Source organism: Mytilus trossulus, chromosome 1 (genome assembly GCF_036588685.1).
Source record: "Mytilus trossulus isolate FHL-02 chromosome 1, PNRI_Mtr1.1.1.hap1, whole genome shotgun sequence".
NCBI classification, from domain to species: domain Eukaryota; kingdom Metazoa; phylum Mollusca; class Bivalvia; order Mytilida; family Mytilidae; genus Mytilus; species Mytilus trossulus.
The window spans coordinates 73549694-73571642 of NC_086373.1; the positions used below are offsets into that span (position 1 = coordinate 73549694).

The 21949-nt window shown below is 30.6% G+C and overlaps 1 protein-coding gene across 5 annotated transcripts in view; it reads left to right on the forward strand.

The window, feature by feature from the left end:
- LOC134684518 (FERM domain-containing protein 4A-like) overlaps nt 1-21949 on the forward strand; it is a 74079-nt gene that overhangs the window by 19683 nt on the left and 32447 nt on the right. For 4 of the 5 annotated variants that reach the window (XM_063543836.1, XM_063543824.1, XM_063543811.1 and 1 more), the window contains exons 2-7: nt 8455-8520; nt 9517-9611; nt 13955-14047; nt 16017-16101; nt 17028-17107; nt 19438-19521. In XM_063543836.1, coding sequence (XP_063399906.1) covers nt 8455-8520; nt 9517-9611; nt 13955-14047; nt 16017-16101; nt 17028-17107; nt 19438-19521 — 503 coding nt within the window. Of the gene's footprint in view, nt 1-143; nt 554-8454; nt 8521-9516; nt 9612-13954; nt 14048-16016; nt 16102-17027; nt 17108-19437; nt 19522-21949 lie in introns of those variants that run through there. The other variant, XM_063543828.1, reaches the window with a different exon arrangement.

Here is a 21949-nt window from a genome sequence, read left to right on the forward strand (position 1 = left end):
AACTGTACAATAGAACAAAGGAGAAAATCGTCAAGACATGAAAAAATCAATTTTCAAGTTCAGTTGACATTGAATTTGTTTTATTTTCTTTACGACATACATGTAATATTATATGATATTCAATTTACCAGTCAATCCTTTACGTAAGTATTGACTGTGAAAGACGTATACACTATATAGCTATATACATGATGTAAACTTGTATAAATGGATTATCTAACTGAAATACCTTCAAAACATATGTTTTATGCTGTCTGCAATTGTGAAATGGAACATACGGCATTATACAAAAATATAAAATATGATTTACAATAAAAAGTGGTTATTGAAGTGAAATAATTAAAGTTTGAAGTTTTAACAGGAAGTTAAAATGAGGCTGAAGGAAAGGAAGGATTGTGTGACTGCTGTTGATGGCGTGTGTCGCTTCTGTGGTTAATATAAACTTCACATTATCATGTCAGTATTTTTGTGAATTTCCTAATTATATTGTGGATATAATATTGTCAAATAAACCATGTCTGGGACTTTAAGAAGACGTCTTACTAAAAAATGGGTGAGTTCAATGAAGTGTAATTAACACACAAGAAAAGTACTATTAATATTGTTCATATTTATATATAGAAAGTATTTAGAATTCCTTTTTATTTTAATTAAGTATCGTTTGAAGTTGTATTATGATGCTTTTCATAACATAACTTTAGAAAATTACTTCCCAAGAACACCTTAGTGTTAATGAAATCAATGTGTTTCAATTTTGTTATAAACAGTTCAATGCTTTAATAATGTCCTCAATTTTGAGGAAATTTTTCAATGGATAATTTTGTATACCAAAACGCACCAGATGAGAATAGAATGTTATAAAAGTTGTTTAAATGTCATAAATCGGTTCTCTTTACATGTCGTTTGTAAAAATACATTGTTAGCAAAATTTTTGTTTAGGCTACATTAAGTCCTGTAGATTGTTTATTTAATTAAGTTGTTATAAGTGATGGTATTTACATTGTATATATAGAACATTTGTCATGTTTTTGTCTCGCTTGTTATGAATGTCACATAATGCAAAATAAAGGGATGCAAATTCAGTAGATGTGTCTGGCAAGGTTCTTAACTTTATGTATTATTTGAAGCTCTATGTTTCTGCCGATACAAAATGTAGAAGACCTGGGTTCTTCACTTTGTAGACAAGTGCCTTATGTTCTGATTTCTGCGCATTCCTCTTTACATATTATAGTGAACTTTCATTTTACAATAGCAGTTAATAAGTCTCATCCTTCTTCCTGGTTGACATCCTTGCAGAACCTATCTATTGTATCGATATGTTTGCATGAAATATTAGCCACTGAAAATTAAGCATTCAACAATCAGTCAAGTTAAACCCTGTGTTAGAAAGTTTATGTTTAGCATATGTATGTTGACAGTGTTGTCCTTGACCTCATTAATGATTTTCATTGTTCAGTGACTGCATTCTATTACATGACTTTTTTCATTTATAAGTTTTAAGATAACTATATTCACCTGACCTTGACCTCATTTTCTTGGCTCACTTTAGTTTTTGTTCTCTTTTTCTTTTTGTCCCATGTCTGTGAGGTAGGTTTGTTATAAATGTAAAGTTGCAAAGTAAGATACAAACTGAACTTATTTTGTCATACATGCAAATTTAAGGATATTTACATCCTTGCGAAAAAGTTAGACAGTAGAAAAAATACATTTTTTCTGTCACTTTATGTGTCTGCCAAAAGAAGTTGTTACATGTAATCTCATAGCATGTTGAAAGAGGATGACCTCTATATCAAGGTCATAAACATATATGTCAAGTTAAACTAATAAGAAGTTGTTGGGAGTGCTTACAGTGCCAATCTGGCATCATTTTGATAATCCAGTTGACTTACCCATTCTAGTCTACATATATACATTTGAGAAGATGCAGTTCAGAATTTGAAAAAATGAATTTTTAGTATTGAATAAGAATATTTAGTATCTGAAAGAAAATTTTTAAGATTGAATCTGATAAGAAGAACAGTATTGGTCCTTTGATTATAAGGTTTCATTAGTATTTGGTAATTTATGACAAATCTTGCAATTGAATGTCCGACTTCTACTAGCTAGTACAAACAATATTAGGGTGTTCTCAGTTGTATGATTCATCAGGATTTTGGAAAAGGTTAAATTTTAGGTACCCATTTCAAAACCCACATTGGTCAATATCCCATGTACCAGTAGTTTTATGTACAAGTAGAAATATCGATGTTCATAGCAGTTTGCGTGCTGAAGAACATGTATAGAAAATTCTAATCCATTTTGTCTTGATTTTAATCATGTACCTACAAATACATTACATATAATCACAGAGAGTGTCATTAATAAATGAGAGTCGGAAATCTGAATATCCAATATCTTATTTTGAAGTTGAAGATATTACTTCTAAAAGAATAATTCATTTTTCTTTTTACATCTTGAGAATTGATTAACTTAAGAATATAAGCTAGCTAGGTACTAGTTTCCACCTGCTTTATAAAAGATCTTCATCTCTCAACACCTGGAGAAACATACATCAGGTGTTACAGGTAATCAACATCACTTTCACTGGCTCAATGTTGCATAAAACTTGATGTTATTCAGGAAGTATGGTAAAGAAGTTTTATGCTGCAGTTTGTGTTCTAAGTCTAACTGTCTTATGTACCTACATGTTGTAGATGTTTTAGATCTCTTTACCTGTGTCTCTTATCTTGAAAAATGCTATATGTTAAAAAAAATCTGACAGATAGTGAAATGTTCAGAATGTTGAGATTTAGCTTCTGTTTTTTATCAAAACTGTTGCACAACTTCTTACAAAAGTTATAGTCTTTTATTACTAATTTCCCCTTTTTTATGCCTCCGCTATAGCTGAGGAGGCATTCAGTAGTAGCCTTGTCTGTCTGTATGTATGTTCCGTACATCCCAAATTTGGTTTCATTCTCTAACTTTAGTTTGCCTCACCCAACTGATATATGAAACTTATAAATAATGCTTATAACCATAAAATACAGATCAAGTTTGAATTTTGGTGGAGTCACTTTAACTGTTCTAGAGTTATGCCCCTTTATAATTGGAAAAGTTGCTTTATTTTTTATTTCGTTCTCCAGCTTAAGTTTGCCATGACCAAATGTTTTGACAATTATACATACTATCGCAAAACTCAGATCAAGTTCAAATTTGGGTACCCTCACTTTACTGTTCTTCAGTTATGTCCCTTTATAACTTTATATGATATGTAAAGGAGGACATCATCTGTGTCCAACCGACACATTCCCCATTTATTTATTTTATTTTTATCTAAAGAAAATATGAATTGATAGATAAAGAGAAACTAGCTCTACTTGTAAATAAGAACTATAGATGATTAATACTGTCACCAGCAAGATAAGATCAATAAAAAATAGATTTAATTCATGAAAAATATTCTAGTCTACAATGTTGGAAAGTGGTCATTGTTGAAGATGCATTCAGTCTTCAAGATAACCTTTTTAATCCTGATGCTCAATTTACTACAATATTAGTTATTTCTTTTGGCCGGTAGACCTTATTTTTACAGACCTGACATCAATTTTACAAGCCTGGGCCGCTGGGCCTGTGGTTCAGTGTGAAGACTGCTGACTTAAATCCAGGTGAAAAATAGACTCATTAGAGTCGAGTTTTAACTCAACTGGATCAATGTGACCTGTATATTGGCATGACTATATGTTCTTTAATCTTCTCTATCATTTCAAGAGTATAAACACTGAATAGGGGAAATTTTTAGAGGGGCACAACTATACCAAAAAGTTCTATCCCTATGTAATCTCCCACAGGCTGAAAAGCATAACAATTGAATGTGAAGAAGTTTTAAACATGTTTCAGAACAAAGTTGACTCAGTTGCTAGCTATATAAAAATTCATATGTACTAAGATTCAAATATGAAATGTTCAGGAATAATAACTGATCTAGATTTAATTGTATTACTAAATGTATGGAGAGAGGATTAAGTAATGTGTCTACTGTATAGAACATTTAAGTAGTAAAAGCAGCTGGACAGGGCCCAAAGAATGGCTATTTGATTGTTACAGATATTATCCTTTAAAGATATTGTACCCAGATGACCATAGCATCTATAAATCAATGAATATTTAATGTAATATTGTTTAGGTGAACATTATATACAAATCAATGGGTTTATAAATGAAAACAATTAGGAAGCCAGTCTGTACTGTTGTAATGAGGGATTGTATCTTCTGTGATATTGATGATAGAGGAAGATAGATTTCTTATTGTTTGTTTAGGTGTCAAGTCAAACTTTTTGTGATTTGTTGTCAAGTCTCCAGCTGGAAGCTAGTTAAGGTGAGATTTTCTTGGTATGACTTCTGTATGAGTGTGTTTCATGGAAATCAAAGGTGATTTTGTAGCTGACCATTGTCTGGGTTTGTTCCCTGAAGTTGTTGTTCCCTGAAGTTGTGAATGTTCAGATGGAATTTTTTTTTTATGATTTGTATATTTTGTTTTAATAGGAATATTTCATTATAAAGGATGAACTTATTACTTTACATTAAAGAAAGTGTAAGTAACAATCAGTCAACTTTTGATGTATTTTATACCTTTATACGTGTATGCAAAAGAATAAGGGGAAACAAATAATTTGATTAGATAATAAAAGAAAAAATGCCTGGTCTGATGTTACATTTAATGTAGAAATGTGCCAAATTATTTTACATGTAAATGTTACTAATGATATAAACTTTTATTACTGAATTTTTATAGCTTATATTTGAGGGTAGTCACATAGACCAAAAGACAGAAATACAATGGGAAAGTTGAAGACATGCTTAAAAGGGATCACCTCACGCGTCAATTAATTTAATTAAATGCATACAACTTCATTCATACAACCCAATAACTTCACAAAATTAGTATTACGAATTATTCCATTTTATGAAAGATATTCTAAAAATACAAAAACTCATACTTTGCAAAATCTATATTTGGTATATGCATAGGTATTACATCTATGGTATATGGAATGATTTTAAAGGGAATATTTTTGTCTGCCAGCTGCTGTCTTCTGACCTTGACCTCATTTTTTCGTTCTCAATGGTAAAACATAACTTTATTTGTGTATTGATTGTTTGGTGAACATGTAGTCTTGCAGGGTTTTTCTGACCTTGACTTCATTTATTTTATGTTATACCTGCAGTTGAACATTTAGGTTTTCAACATAATGTTCAAATATGATCAGTGAAGCAACATGATATTTTAGTGTGTGTATTGTTGTCTGAGTACTTTAAGATATTTTAAAATTAATTTAGATCAAACTGATCAACCTTAGGCCCAGTGTGAACAATTTGTTCATCTTTTACTTTAAGTACAATGCATTGTCCTAGAATTTGAGTGTAGTATTACTCCTATAACAAGGTTTATATTTACATGCAATTTTTATCATAAAAATCTGTTCTGTTCAAACCACAAAATTTGCTATCAGTGAATATTCATTTTGGCAGGATCATAGCCCTGCATGTTAGGTCACAATAATAAACATTTAACAGCAGCAGATGTTTTGTAACACCCAGTCATGATATGATCAAAAATAATTATGTAATGCTTCACAAAAGAATTTCACAACTGGGGTAATTGGAGAACCTCCATTTTAAACATGCATACAATGCACCAACACATGTAAAATATGCAGTAATTGTTTTATCTGTGCTATTTCACATTTGTTTCTTTGATATTTCGGTTCTTTGGCAGTCTGGAATCATAAAGTTTGGTAACGTTATAAATTATTATGAAAGTGCATCAAGATTGCATTGAGAATGCATATAATATATGAGTCATTGTCTCTTGGAGACTTTGTCACTTTCCCAAAACAAAACTCAACAAAACAAAAGACATGAAATAAATTGTAAATGGTGACTAAGATTAAACAATATTAAGTCATCTCTGTTTGTTAAATTCAAAGCCATATTGGTTTGTCTGGACACATAAAAGGACTGTCATAAATAGTCATTCAATTTAATAAGGTGCTATTTGTCCAAGAAATTTGTAACAGTATGGTATAAAATAGACAATTTAGTGCTTATATTGACTACTATATTGCTTCACCATCTTATTGGGATTGAAAATCATTGGTCCAGGTTTACATTTTATCTTCCAAGCTAATATAGGATGCGTTTTAATTTTGAAGTGATATGATATAATATATAATTGGTGTCATTTAGAGGGTAGCCCTCAACATGCTATGACTTCCTTGCACTTGTCGGCACTTATAATATCATCACCAATTGAGAAAGCCTCTAATAGCCATCACTGTACTCATCAGAAATTGTATTGTTTATTGCATAATTTGTGATGAAGTCTGAACATAATCATTCAAGAGAAAAGTAGAGATAATATAGTAATCACTGTAAACAGTTTAGGAAATTGTTGATATAAAATTCTATTTAGATACATGAACTTGTTTCTGTGACAGATGTTTCTATCAGATAAACTGCTGGATTCATTTGTTTTATTCCCAAACACAGTGTGGGGACACAGATGAGTTTAGTTCCATTCAATATATTGTCATGATTGTCAGCTTAGTGACAGAAGTATCAATACATAGAATAGATGCTGGTGGTGATTACAGACTGAGAGTATTTTGCAAAAGATGATGTGTTATAAAAATTAGAAAAAAAAGGAATCACTTTTGAAGCAGTTGTCTTATGAATGTTTATAAATATCAAAATATCTTGAATTCAGTTGCAAATCAATCTTTTTCAAATGAACATCATCTTTATGACAAGATATATTGTAGTGGTGCAGTGACTTCTGCTGTTAATGATGAAATTAACAGATAAAGCTGAAACATTTCATTATACATGTATTGATTAATTGAGTAATTGTGAGAATTGTCTACCAAAACAATCAACATTGTTTTGAAATTGTCTATACATTATGATCCATGCATACATTAAGGGAATATGGTGTAAAATAAAAATCAAAAATTAAGAACAGTTTGATGAGTCTTAAGTCTTAGCAATGTCTTAACAAACATACAAAAACATATATTTCCCTCTTTTAAATAATATTTTTTTCAAAGTTGTAAACAAGTTATGAAGTAAATAGAACAACTAGTGAACCATAATGCTATCAATGTCTTTTCCTCTTTCAAGGTACTACTTCTATTATCTGATGATGATTGGTTTCTATTGCATCAGAAATATGTTATAGTCCATTTGAAATTATTTTTTTTTAATAAGAATCTTGCTTGTCTCTTTATGTGTTTGTCATAGCATTTCTCACATGAGTAGAATATATGGTCCAGGTAAGGATTCTGACAAAGAATCTCTAAATGCATACAAATACAATCAGCTGGTTCAGTCACTATATATATATAGCTACCATACCAAGATGGAGGATAGAAAACATAAGATTACTGTTTTGTTGTAATGAAGATGATTGAATCCATCTTATAATCTTGATTCAAATTTAAACTCTTTTGTCAGAAATGATAGATCTTATAAAATGTACACTGTAAAAGAAAAAAAAATCACTATCATACCATAGAAGATATATGCCTATTAGTTAGACATTAAACCCTACAAGTTATTTACTGTTATTATTTATTATAGGTCTTAAAAACTGTCACACTATGCAATAACAAATACAGTATTTGTTTTAGCACTTTATATAAACTCTGTTCTTTGGTCCTTATTAAAAGTAGTTTAACAAGAAAAGGCCAATCGACAGGAAATGTTTTAAGTATGGTAACTGGATCTATTATCCTGTTAGTATGAAATTACGTCTACTTTAGGCATGTTAGGGAAGTGCACTGAAGAACAGCTTCATTGTTGCATTATGATTTAATTTTTTAACATTTTAACAGGAACATATTTTATTTGTGAAACCTTTCATATTAAAATCAGATGTACATCTTTTCAAAAAAAACAGCTTGAGTAACAATTGATTAGAGTTATTTCCCCTTAACTGTTTCTCAAACAATTTCAACATGGCATTTTTGCCATCAAAACAAGTATGTGGCATTAGTTCCATTTAAAGATATAAGGGTTAAATCAATAAATACTGCTACAGTATATGAATAAAAAGAGATGTGGAGTATGCTTTTAATAAACCGTAACCAAATGGCACAAATTTACAGAAGACATAAAAAGGTCTACAAATATGTCAAGCAATCAAATTCCGTAAGACCCAAGTCCATAAAAGTTTTGAATAAATAAAACAATAACTGTAAAAAAAAATTACCAACTTCTATGATTTCTAGGCAAGTTATTTAAAAGCATTATGTTTGATTTCAAATCAATTGGCTGACAATTGCAAAGGAGCATATATACAATATGTATTAGACATTATTTTAGAGAAACACAATAAGGTACAAAGTTTAATAAGGCTGTTTACATGTAATGAAAAAGTAATTACAATGTAGTAATGAACATTTGTTTATTTTCCAGATGAATGAAGGGAGGAAAAGTCAAATAGTATTACCAGATGAAAGAAGATTAGACCTACTCATTCAGGTAACTATTAATGTTCATGTTTTCATGGAAACCTATCTATTATAAATACTCAAAGGCAGTTAGAAATTCATTTGTGAAGCAATGATAATAACCAGATTTTTGGCTATTAGTGATGAATTAGTTGTTTGTTTGGTCTACAAGTCTTTACTGTTGAGACTGTTGAAATGTAAAAGATATAGGTAATGTTACTCAAAGACTACAGTCAGCTATACTGTATTGAATCCAGTATAATTGGTTTTCTGTGGTAATTCTGCCACAGTATTGGTTTTTTGTTTAACATGGATTATTTTTTATCAGTGATTTAAGGTAGCACAATATCATGATTTTTTCACCTCCAATCAGACAGCTTTAAACTGGCATTATTACTTTATACTTTCATAATTGAGGAACCAGTAGAAGGAAGATAGATTAGTATATGAAATTGTTATAATAATTTTAGTATTATATTATAATTGATTTTAATTATGTTGCTTATTGACTTGTAAAGTTGGTAAGAGCTGGTATAAAATAAAACTTTTAAGATGTTTCCTGATAAATTTGAATGATTTCATGTAACCTTGTTTCAAGGTAAAACCTTCTAGGAGTGTGAGTCTGTTGGTTCCTTTTTATGACCCTGCTGTAGTAGAGAGGGCATTAAGTTTTACTCTTGTCCATCTGTATGTACCTCCATACGTCCCTTAATTGGTTCCTGCTCTCTCACTTTACTTTGCCATTCTTCCATCAATCATCTTTTCTTTGTTGTCAATTTTCTATCAGAGCATTGTTGCTAAGCCTGTATATGACATGCTATAACATTTTATATTGAAAAGTATAAATGTCCGTAATACTTATAGAACTGTAATGAATCAGATTTTTTATTTCTCTTCATAATAGTTGTTACTGTAACAAGAATACCAGTTTACTTTTTAATATCAAGCAATTTGCTGTTATTATGCAAATTGTATTGAATGAAGTTTTAGTTAATATTGATATATATTTATTTTTGTTTCTTTTCAGCCAAAACTTTACACAAGAGAACTTTTAGATTTAGTTTCCTCCCATTTCAAATTAAAAGAAAAAGAGTATTTTGGAATAAATTTTACAGATGATACGTGAGTATTATTGATGTTATGATATTTATTGTCCATTGAAAGGGAGACAATTCATTATCACTTATATCATAAAGTAATACATGGGAAGTAACTCTGTCAGCCTTATCATATACTCATAAACATGATACATAAAATTTAACTCCTCTTATAGAGTTTAATTTTGTATATAGAACTGTTAACATTTTAAGTAATAGTTGCATTTTGAAAGTGAATGACTATTAAATAAAGTGATTTGGCATATATGAAAAACAAATTATGTTGCTTAGAATTTGATTTTTTTGTTGTCAAGGCAATGCAAGAATCACTTGATTAGATATTTATGATAAAGTGACCATTATTGCATTGAAATATAAGATGTTTGAAAGAGGGGGATAACTCAAATTTTCAGGGGATGAGTTGGATTGGTGGCAATGCTTGAAAATATTGTAAGATCTACATGTCTGTCCGACAGGTATCCTCGAACCTTAAATCCAATGCATGGATTATTGATCAATGTTTATGAGTTCTCATAAGCAATAGGTCAACTAACTATATTTGGTATATGGAAAGATTGTAAGGTGTAACAGTTCATTATGAAAAGGTTCATCTGACCTTCACCTCAATATCATGGATCATTGCTTGATAATGTTAAGTTTGTGTGATATTTGTAGTAAAACCTTGATTCTAAAGATCTGCAGTACAACTTTACCATGATTATTAAACAGGCTGAACATTTCAGTGTGTACTCTTGTCTATTGTTATAATTGTTCCTACACACATATTTTTGTACTATAATATAAATGCCTTCAATATTAAGTACTGTCAGTTCCAATGAATAAAATGTATAGGTGGGATATTAATCCTTAAAGACAGCAAACAAATGACAAATGTTACCTGCATCAAGAGTGCAATACATTCTTTAACAATAGACAGCTGTTTATGAAATATGTCAGCTTCATAATTGTCCAAGTCTTTTACATGTTATGAATTATACTGCAGAGACATATATAAGAGATCTTTCACTAACACAAAATTCTCCAAATACCCCAAAAAATATATTTGAAAAATGACAAAATAATGCCAGGTGTATTAAAAATAGTTATAAACATTCACAAGTACAAACAAAAACAAACCACACAAATAAGATACAATTATACCAAACAATATTTGCTTTTACTGTTTACTGAAAGCAACTGCAACTCTTAAGTTCTTCATCTGATGAAATAATTGTTTCTTTACTTTTAATATTTTAAATCCAAATCTCCTAAATGTTTGCCCCCTGAGTCAGGGGTCTAACATCACTTTTATAATGTTCAATTTCATTGTAAAAAGGCAAACACACACTACATAGACCCATTCTAGCATGTTCACATTGAATTGTATTCAGTATTTTATCTTCATTTGTGAAATCAGCAATAGACTTTAAAAGAGAAATATTATTTTATATAATGTGGCTTATGTCAAGAAACCACAAATATTTTCCTTAAGTATCCATTACGGTGTCATATATCAAGAATTTTCTCTATTTAAAGTACTTACAAAAGTTCAAAGGCAAACATTTAATTCCTTATTATCTCTGGATTTATTTTGAAGGTTGGTGTGAGTATCATGTAAAATTTATAGTTTATGTTCAAAAAGTTTTTGCTTTCGTTGATATTTGTTTTTGTTGATATTTGTTTTTGTATTTGTATCACCTTTTGGCTATCAATCATTTTTTGGTGAATACACATCCTTCCTACCATAGTTTGTATTACATGACCTGTGTTCCATGGTACACCTAAATGCCTGAGGGACCACATGGACAAATGATGTATTGTAAGAAATAATCTATCACCATCAAGTATAACCATTTGTTTATAGGACTTTTTTGTCACAAACACATACTTAAATTTATCAGTGGAAGTATTTAAAAATCTATTTGGTGAGTTATATTGCATTTAAAAAAAAAACATAATGTCATTCTTTTCAAGTTATTAAAAACTTAAGTGTAGTAAGATGGTTCATTAAAAAAAGTCATTTACTTCAAGTTTATTAAAAGATTAACTGTAGTAGAAGCAATAAAACATTATAGGTTCTCATGAGCAGCATATGAAGGGATTGTGTGTATTATTTATATTACCTGATATTAAATAGATAAGCTTCATCAACCAAATATTTCTTGACAATAATTAGCTATACAACATGTCTATTCATTAAGCCAAGTCTATCAAGCATGTACATGTAGTAGTGGGTGGCTGATTTGGCAAATCTTTTGTTTATTGTCCCCAGATTAACCCGAAATCAAAAACTAGCATGTAGTTTCGAAAAATTTAAAGAGCTGAGAAGACATAAATTTGATTTTGTGTATTGAGGTGACTAATTCTCAAGTCGTCATAATTCACTTTTTAAAGCACAGGTTTGTTTGTATAGATGGATTTAGGATTGTACTTAACTTGGGATAAGAAAAATATTTTACATACTTGCAAATATTAAATTATTAGAAAAGATTTTTTAATTGGAGGAAATCGTATGGTTGTAAAATTTCGTGATCTATTAGGAAGTATAGGATCGATTGAAGGATTGGTTAACACATTAAAGGTATGTGATCAATCTGTTTAATTCTAATTGTCTATGGATGATTTTTTTTTTTTTTTTTTTTTAAAGTCAGCACTGAATTTTGTACTTGCCCTCTAATTTTTAATGTAAAAAATCTGGTCTTCCTAACATACTTTTGATGTATAAACATGAAAATATATGATTTCAATCAGGTGTTTGTCTTCTGACACTTTTATAGGCTGTCATGTAGGATGTAATTTGTCTGGGTATAATGGGTCAGAGGTTGTTCGGGTTAATTAATGTACTAAGGTACTCATTCAATTTACTTTGATAATTGAAAAGGTTAAAAAAGATCTTGGACAAAATCTTTTTTTTTTTTAAATTAAATTTCAGTTTCTCTAATTTGAACACTATTTCCAACTTTGCTATCAGTAAAGATGGGTACTTTAATATTAGTGAATAGAAATATTTTTGATAGAACTTGAGGGGACTGGAGATCTTAATAAGTCACTTATTTCCAGTGTTAACCTTGTTCTTAAAAGTAAAAGCATGTATATGTGATATTGAATGAGGATTTACCTATCCCTGTTTACACTAGGAGTAATTTGCTAGGTTTTAATACCATATATATTATGGCTGATTGATCTTAGTTTCTGTTACACTTGTTACCACAAGGTGTACTATTAGAAATGGAGACAAATTTATTGCAATAATTCATAAAATCATTGAAGAGTAAATAATGATTATATATTATAAATGTAGGTGTTATTTTCACATAAATAATGTGAGAAAAACTGTAAGAGATCAATGGATGATTAAATATGGACTACATGTAAAACAACTACACACCTTTGCTGTTAGCTATTGTTCTAATAAACACATAAACATTAATGATTTAGTACACATAGGCTTAACTTAAGGTTCCTTACATGTATATACGATTTTTCAAAAGCATATAACAAAAGCATTATTTGCTTGCTGTATTCTCCTGGCATGTATACACTCTATAGACTATTTTCATATTACAAACTTTTGATTCCTGACTTTATATTATTTTCTAGATAGGTCACTTTTTCTTTGGATATGATTTTATTGTACATGGTCAAGTTAGAGCAACCAAAAGAAGTAAAATCAATTAATCCATTTGAGGGGGTGGGGGGAAGTTAACTGTTTTGATTATTTTGTCATGTAAAGGAAAACACCAAAACAGTTAATTTCCCTCAAAATTGTAATGATGAAAGGCTTTGTTTTACTTCTCTACCTTGCTCTTACTTGACCAAGAACCAGGATATCCTATCTTGGAGTAGGTAACCTGTGGAAAAAAAATAAAAAATACTTCAATCATCACATAAAAGATTTCGTTTTACTAGTAAATGCACATCTGCCAATAGTCCTTTTGCTGCGACTTTCCAAAATTGGCGCAAATGCAATGTGCCGATTGAATCCCCATTAGATATTTACACTACATCCCTGACTAAAAGGTGTAGTGACACATAGGAATCACATCTGACGTCCTGTCATCATGAGTCCTTATTGTGGTCACATGTCACATTTTCTGTTCAGGTGAAATGGCTTGAAAACAAAGTGACAGAATTCAACCAAAATTTCACAGATTCCACCAACAAAAATTGGCCACCCCAACATACCCAACCGTCCTTAATGTGGCATTAAACACCAACAAACAATCAATCAGTAATGGAAATATTGTACAGATTCATTCAGCAATTTTTTTCTCATATTCATTCCATTTATTTAAAAACGTTTGTTTCAGATAATTCTGATTTGTACTTACAACAGTATGTTGATTGTTTATAATTGTATCTTTTCAGGGGTCATAGTAATTGGTTAAATTTAGACAAAAAAGTTTTAGAACATGATTTTCCAAGAAAAACTGGGATATTGACACTCAACTTTTCTGTCAGGTGAGTACACTTGTACTTCAATATACCAGGATATATGTAGGCAGTTTGTTTATAAAAATGCATAACAGGAGACATGAAGTTTATAAGTATTATTAACCACAAACCTAAATTTTAGTTGTGGTATGAATGTTGATTGCTAATTATTTGACAGTCGGTAGTTGAGCATGATATATTTAGGGGGAATTAATAAATTCTTGAATTGATTTTAGGGGGGGAACACACAACTGTAGGAAGGGTAAAAGATAAATTGACCACCTGATATTGTTGATAGTAAGCAATACTTGTGTATGCAACTTTATTCTAGAGTTATTCTGTAGTGGTACAGTTCATTTTGATGTATTCACTTAAGGGCATACGATACAGTTACAGGGGAGGTAATGACGTTGCTAACATAAAATGTTATTTTCGCGACGTCAAACTGTGACATATCGGGAAAAGATGCATTTTTTGACTGATTTTTATCATTCAAACTGATTTAATTTGATAACGTGTCTATGGACCCCTATTTTTCAAAACAGCAATTTGTTTCATTTTGCAGGGAAATTATGTGACCCAAATTTTATAAAACTGTAAATAGAGGGTTTTTTTTAATTTTGATAAACATGCAGCAAAAAATGACATATTTTCCTCAATTCATGAACATTTCATAAATATGAGTTATTTCTAAATAAAAAATGCATATTTTTTTAGGATACCTATAACATACAGAAATTACCGATTATTTTATAAAAAACAATTTGTTTTTATCTTTTATAACAAAAAAGTTGTGTCTTTCTTTCGAAAAAGAAATTACGGCCACAAATCTGAATTTTGAGCAAATATACAAAATTTAGACCTCATCTTACTCAAAAAGTAGCACATGAAGGTTTATTTTTTATAACATATTTGATTTAATCAGGTAAAAAATAGCCTATATGCAAATTTTCACGAACTTGTAAATACAGGATCGAAACTGTATCGTATGCCCATAAGAGATTCAAGAAGAGGACCATTTATATAATAATAAGGTGTGATTGCCAATGAAACGACTGTAGGCCACCGTAGGACGGTCCTAGTTCATTACCAATTTAAAAAGAAAGTGAAGTCAACTTATTAGAACCAATATGTTAATGGGATGTGTAGGTAATAATTCTTAAAATAAAATTTGTATTCTGTACTTGATAAAAGTGAACAGCTCAAACTCAGGCATCTGGTTTAATATTTTAAATTTGTTTATGTTAATTGAAAGGCAGTAGGATTTTTTTCTCTGTGAAAAAAGTAAACATATTAAAGTATAGTAAAGCTTCCACCGCCCATTAAAAAAATTGTGGTGTTATGGTAATGTTGCCTGACGTTGAGTCCTGAAGTTCATCTGTTTGATCCCATGTCGGATCCTGGAGTTCATCTGTTTGACCCAATGTCTGATCCAAACTAAAGACTTCAAAATTGATGTTTGCTACTTCACCACTTTTTATACAACATTTAACAGTGAAGTAAAGACTCCTACAATGTTATTTACAAATAGATTGACTTTTTTCATATGAAATGTAACCTTTTGAATAAGTATGCATGTTGAAATATTCTGTCTTGACAAATTGGTCTAGTACCAAGGAGGATTCATATCCTAAATATGGTCAAACAAATTTCCACTGAGTGTCAATCATAGTTATTTCATACATCTGTTAATCTAAAGCTAATCCTCATCAATAAGGTAGAATATATTTCACAGACATTGATCAAAGAAAAAAGTGCTCACAAACAGGCATGAGTTATTTGGAATTAAAATTTTGATTTAAAAAAAAAATAGCTATCAATCAAACTGACAAAAAAAAGGTTTCATTTGTCTGACAATCCTGAATTCATCTCATTCCAATACCTGCCATGCTAAAAATCTATAATTCAATTTTGATGTACATATTGTAAACAGAATGTTGACATTTTATAAAATAGTAACATGACAATTGCCATAATGTTGTTTTAATTACTGTAGGTTTTACGCAGACTCTATTTCAAGTCTCAGGGACACAGCAACTGTAGAATTATTTCATCTAAATGCAAAACAACTTATATTTCGGGTAAGCATTATTTCTTTCCACATTAAAAGTGTAGACATATTACAGTTGTTCCAGTGTGTCTCTATTGCTGTCTTGGAGAGTTCTTAAACAGTGGTGGTCCGAGGGATTAGACCACCAAAATTTACAAAAGACTGACACAATTTGGGTATTTTGTAATAGAAATTATATTGAGGATCAGCAGTTTTTCTTCAGGGACCACTTTATAGACATAAAAAGATTTTGAGAACTATAGTCTAGGAGTAAGATATCCTATTGCTACACACTATCTGATATTCTGTTAGAAGTTATAGTGACCATTGCTCTCATTATTTAAGGCTTAGTTTCTTATGATGTCATGCATAGCAGGACAGTTTGACCAGTAGCTTGTTTGTTCATATGAATTACATTTTATCCTAAGAATACATAGTAATGATTGATATGAATATATCATTGGACAATGACCATATTTCCTATGAGGTCATTAACATGAAATTCATTGTTCTCTCTGAGACCAAGAGGTAGTGACTGGTACAAAAGTGAAGTGTTTTCAATGACAAAGTGTGGGCTTATAAGTTTATAGGCGATGCTAAATATAGCCAAAATTAAGTCGTAATTACAAGTGTATATTGGTCGGTCAAAAACACTGATGTCAGATGTATCTGTATATAAAAATATCCCATGAAGTTTACTAGTCATCGTAGAACTATTTCACTGAGAATATTTGAGTGCTTTACGTTACGAAATATTTGATTAATTCTAAAAGTATGTTATATACATGTTATTATGTATCTGTTGGATTTTGTAAGGGGGAAATGAGAAAAAAGTAAAATGTATTGTTACCAATACTTTGAAATGCAACTCTACTTATCTTATAACTTATAATTATTACATGATGTTACTAAAACCATGAATTGTTCCTATATACATTGTATAATTCATTTTTGCAGGACCAGATAGAATGTGATAGCGATACTGTATTTGAATTGGCAGCTTATGTTTTACAAGCAACGTATGGAGATTTTCTTGAGTAAGTCTTTTTAATGGCTATAGCCTTTTATCATTTGGATGACAAAATGGAAAGAAACTAACAAATGTAGAATCTTTGTACATATATTTTTAGCTCACCTGGCCCGAAGGGCCAAGTGAGCTTTTCTCATCACTTGGCGTCCGTCGTCGTCGTCCTGCGTTAACTTTTACAAAAATCTTCTCCTCTGAAACTACTGGGCCAAATTTAACCAAACTTGGCCACAATCATCATTGGGGTATCTAGTTTAAAAATTGTGTCCGGTGACCCCGCCAACTAACCAAGATGGCCGCCATGGCTATAAATAGAACATAGGGGTAAAATGCAGTTTTTGGCTTATAACTCAAAAACCAAAGCATTTAGGGCAAATCTGACATGGGGTAATATTGTTAATCAGGTTAAGATCTATCTGCCCTGAAATTTTCAGATGAATCTGACATTCCGTTGTTAGGTTGCTGCCCCTGAATTGGTAATTTTAAGGAAATTTTGTTGTTTTTGGTTATTATCTTGAATATTATTTCAGATAGAGATAAACTGTAAAAGCAATAATGTTCAGCAAAGTAAGATCTACAAATAAGTCAACATGACCAAAATGATCAGTTGACCACTTTAGGAGTTATTGCCCTTTATAGTCAATTTTTAACCATTTTTCATAAATCTTAGTAATCTTTTAGAAAAATCTTCTCCTCTGAAACTGCTGGGCCAAATTATTTGAAACTTGGCCACAATCATCATTGGGGTATCTAGTTTAAAAATTGTGTCCGGTGACCCCGCCAACTAACCAAGATGACCGCCATGGCTATAAATAGAACATAGGGGTAAAATGCAGTTTTTGGCTTATAACTCAAAAACCAAAGCATTTAGAGCAAATCTGACATGGGTAAAATTGTTAATCAGGTGAAGATCTATCTGCCCTGAAATTTTCAGATGAATTGGACAACCTGTTTTTGGGTTGCGGCCCCTGAATTGGTAATTTTAAGGAAATTTTGCTGTTTTTGGTTATTATATTGAATATTATTATAGATATAGGTAAACTGTAAACAGCAATAATGTTCAGCAAGGTCAGATTTACAAATAAGTCAACATGACCAAAATGGTCAGTTGACCTCTTTAGGAGTTATTGCCCTTTAAAGTCAATTTTTAACCATTTTTTGTAAATTTTATATATCTTTTACTAAAATCTTCTTCTCTGAAACTGCTGTGCCAAATTGATCCAAACTTGGCCACAATCATCTTTGGGGTTTCTTGTTTAAAAAATGTGTCCGGTGACCTGGCCATCAAACCAAGATGGCCGCCACGGCTAAAAATAGAACATAGGGGTAAAATGCAGTTTTTGGCTTAAAACTCAAAAACCAAATAATTTAGAGAAAATCTGACATGAAGTAAAATTGTTAATCAGGTCAAGATCTATCTGCCCTGAAATTTTCAGATGAATTGGACAACCTGTTTTTGGGTTGCGGCCCCTGAATTGGTAATTTTAAGGAAATTTTGCTGTTTTATATTGAATATTATTATAGATATAGGTAAACTGTAAACAGCAATAATGTTCAGCAAAGTAAGATCTACAAATAAGTCAACATGAACGAAATGGTCAATTGACCCCTGTAGGAGTTATTGACCTTTGTAGTCAATTTTCAATCTGCTTCCTTTGTTTAATATTCACATAGACCAAGGTGAGCGACACAGGCTCTTTAGAGCCTCTAGTTAATGCACCTATCTTTGCTTCAGAAGAACTATTTTTAGTATTCTGATATTGTACAAAGCTTCATGTAAATTCTATTCCTATATTAAAATGTTATTATAGGCAAGGTCAGTCAAGATACAAGAAATCTAAATTTATACCAAAATATAAGAATAACATGATCTCCTACTGTTACAACTGCTGAGAATTTCAGAAATAAGATAATATAATTTCTCTATGGATATATTGTTTTTTGAAAAGCTAAATTAAAGACATGGTTGAATGTATATATATATAACCGGCTTCAGTTAGTAAAAGAAACATCTATTACTATGATAACTTCTATCACATGGATGCTTGATAGTCAGGGTGGTTGTAATCATAATAAAAACATCAGCAACGACCCTGATCAATCTGATATAATAAAAATTTACTGGATGATATGCATCTGTCTGCATGTCTTTAGTGCAGTAAATGTTGGTAGAAAGTGCAACTGTTGTATTATGCTTTGAAATGTAGGTATAACTATTTCAGTCTTTTTTGTCTAGTTCATTGATGTATGGCCCTAAGTCTCTTTTAATTTGTTTTTCTGAATGAAAAATGATTGTCAAATAATGAGTTATTTATCATTTTTGATTGGTTTGTTTTTCAGTGAAGAAAGTGTGCGATCTGAATTAAAGAAGTTACCTCTGATTCCAACAAGTGCCTTACGAGAACATCCATCCATTTCATATTGGTAAGTGCATACAAATTTTAGTAAACAATAACTTGATAGTAGGTAAAGTGAATTTTATTTTACCTTTTTGAGTACCTGTTTTCATAGCCACGCAAAAAAAAAAAAATTTGTTTGTTTTCAATGATTTTGATATGAAAGATAATCTCTGGTATAAAAAAAGATAATTTTGTGCAGAATCATCAGTGCTTTTCAGGCAAATGAGCATGAAATTGAATTTTTCCAGAACAAATTGGGAAAATAAGTCTGCATCAGATAACAAAATGCATTAGAAAATGTCTGTGATTTATTTTGGTTTTCTAATATCATTTCTTGTCATCAGGGACTGCTTATAGCTATCCTTTCTATTTTGTCTTCATATTAATGTTATTATTTCTGTCTATGATATTTAATCGGTACTTTGTCTTAACCATATATAGAAATAAGAGGACGTGTATGGAATATGTTTTTGAAAGTGATTTAAGGTCTTGTCACATTACTACATATTAATCAGCTTATTTATAAATTTAGATGTAATAAGTACCTTTAAGTCATTTGCTTACAATTCCAATACACAAACTTTGCCAACCAGAAGACGTGGCATCGTTCTTTTCAAATTTGAGAGAGAAAAAAAAAAATTGTCTCTATTTAATATACCTTGTTCCCATTTGGAAATCTCTCCTGAATATGAGAATCTGCCCTGCTTGTACAATAGTTGTCATACAACCATCCTTTTTCCATTGTGGCTCAGATATTTTGTATTATGTAGCCAACATTTTACAGAAATCTTTGTGATGTCCAGTAATGGCAGACAAACAGTGATAAGGTGTACAGAATGAGTGATTGCTCAAAAAGGGTTCTGCATCGGGAAATAGTTTTGTGTGTGTCATGATGATTTAGTCTCATGATCTTCATCTCAAAGACAATACCATAACCAATGGTGGCTTGTCAAGAGATATGGCTGTTCAGTGGTTATTCATTTGATTTTAGATACCACCTCAGAGTGAAGTTATATAAAAGGGCAGGCCTTGCAAACAGTTGTAATTCACTCAGAAATCTGCAATATTGCAAATTAAGCCATATTGCAGTCTATTTATATTCCATGGTAAACAGATTTTAATTATGTAATCTGATTGCATGATATTGATCAATAGAACTGATAACTCCTCGGAGGAAATTGATTTGAATAAGCCGACTTGACAGAAACTGTAAAATGTGATAATGCCAGCAATTTGCATTGTTTTTATTAGATAATAGTTAAGAAATTGTTAGAGATAGGATCGTAAAGTTTAATTGAAATGTCAGTCTAATGGATTTTTGTTGGAATGGTTTTCGCATATTTGTTGATTTGTATGACATGCGATGGCATTATTTAATAATGTTTTCTTCTCAGATGGAAGAGATTTTGGTTCAGACAAATAAGTTACGTATTGATTTTCATGTATGAACCGATTGTCATAATTTTGTCACCAACTCTAAACTATTGGTTAAAGGATAGTTTAGTTTTAAGAGTATATTTTGCAGTAGTTTAGTGTTGAGGAATGTATGTATTCATCAGTTTGTTATTGTAGCTCTGGGCAAATTTTCATTGTTACGTAATTCAGATGTTGTTTGTTTATCAGGTAAGACTAACTACCTTTCTAAAAAGTAAACTATAATGGCGATAAAATAAAGGTTAGTCCAGATATTAAAATGAAGCCTTGATTTTCATGATAGGTCCACTAATTAAAGCTATAAATCATAATGAGATACATTTTGTACTTTAAGTGCCATGTTTTTCCCAAATATTTATGTCAGAGAATAATCTCAATCTTTGTTTTAGTATACCTTACATAGTACACACACTGAAGAATTGTTTAATGTGTATAATTGGTTCATTAAATGTTTCAACACATTCCTTTAGATGTCTCCATTAATTATTTCTGTGTATATGCTACTAAGCATAAATGCTTTGATTTATTTATGGAAATACTCAAATTATTCCAGTTAATTTACTTTTCATAGTAATTGAAAAGTCAGAATGCTCAATATTTAAAAGTAGCATTTTCTGTAGCACTATAATGACTGAAACAATATAAAGATAAGAAGATGTGGTATGATTGCTAATGGAACAACTCTCCACAAGAGGTCAAATGACACAGAAATTAACAACTATAGGACAAATGTCAAACGTGTTATAGTCCATTATAGCACAAGTTTGATCTTTGTAGTTCATGAAAACTTGAAAATGTGACATATAATTTGAGCCAAAATATAAACCAGCAAAACATTGAAATGAAGACTGATCAACAAAAGAATCAGTTATCTTATATAACAATTATATACAGGCAAGTGTTTGTCATTCACAGGACATTGGTCACTTGCGAATATAAAAAGGTTTCTTTTCTGGAAACTATTTGTACTGGTGATAAAAAAGAATGCTATCCTGATTAAATCTAATCTAATGATAGTG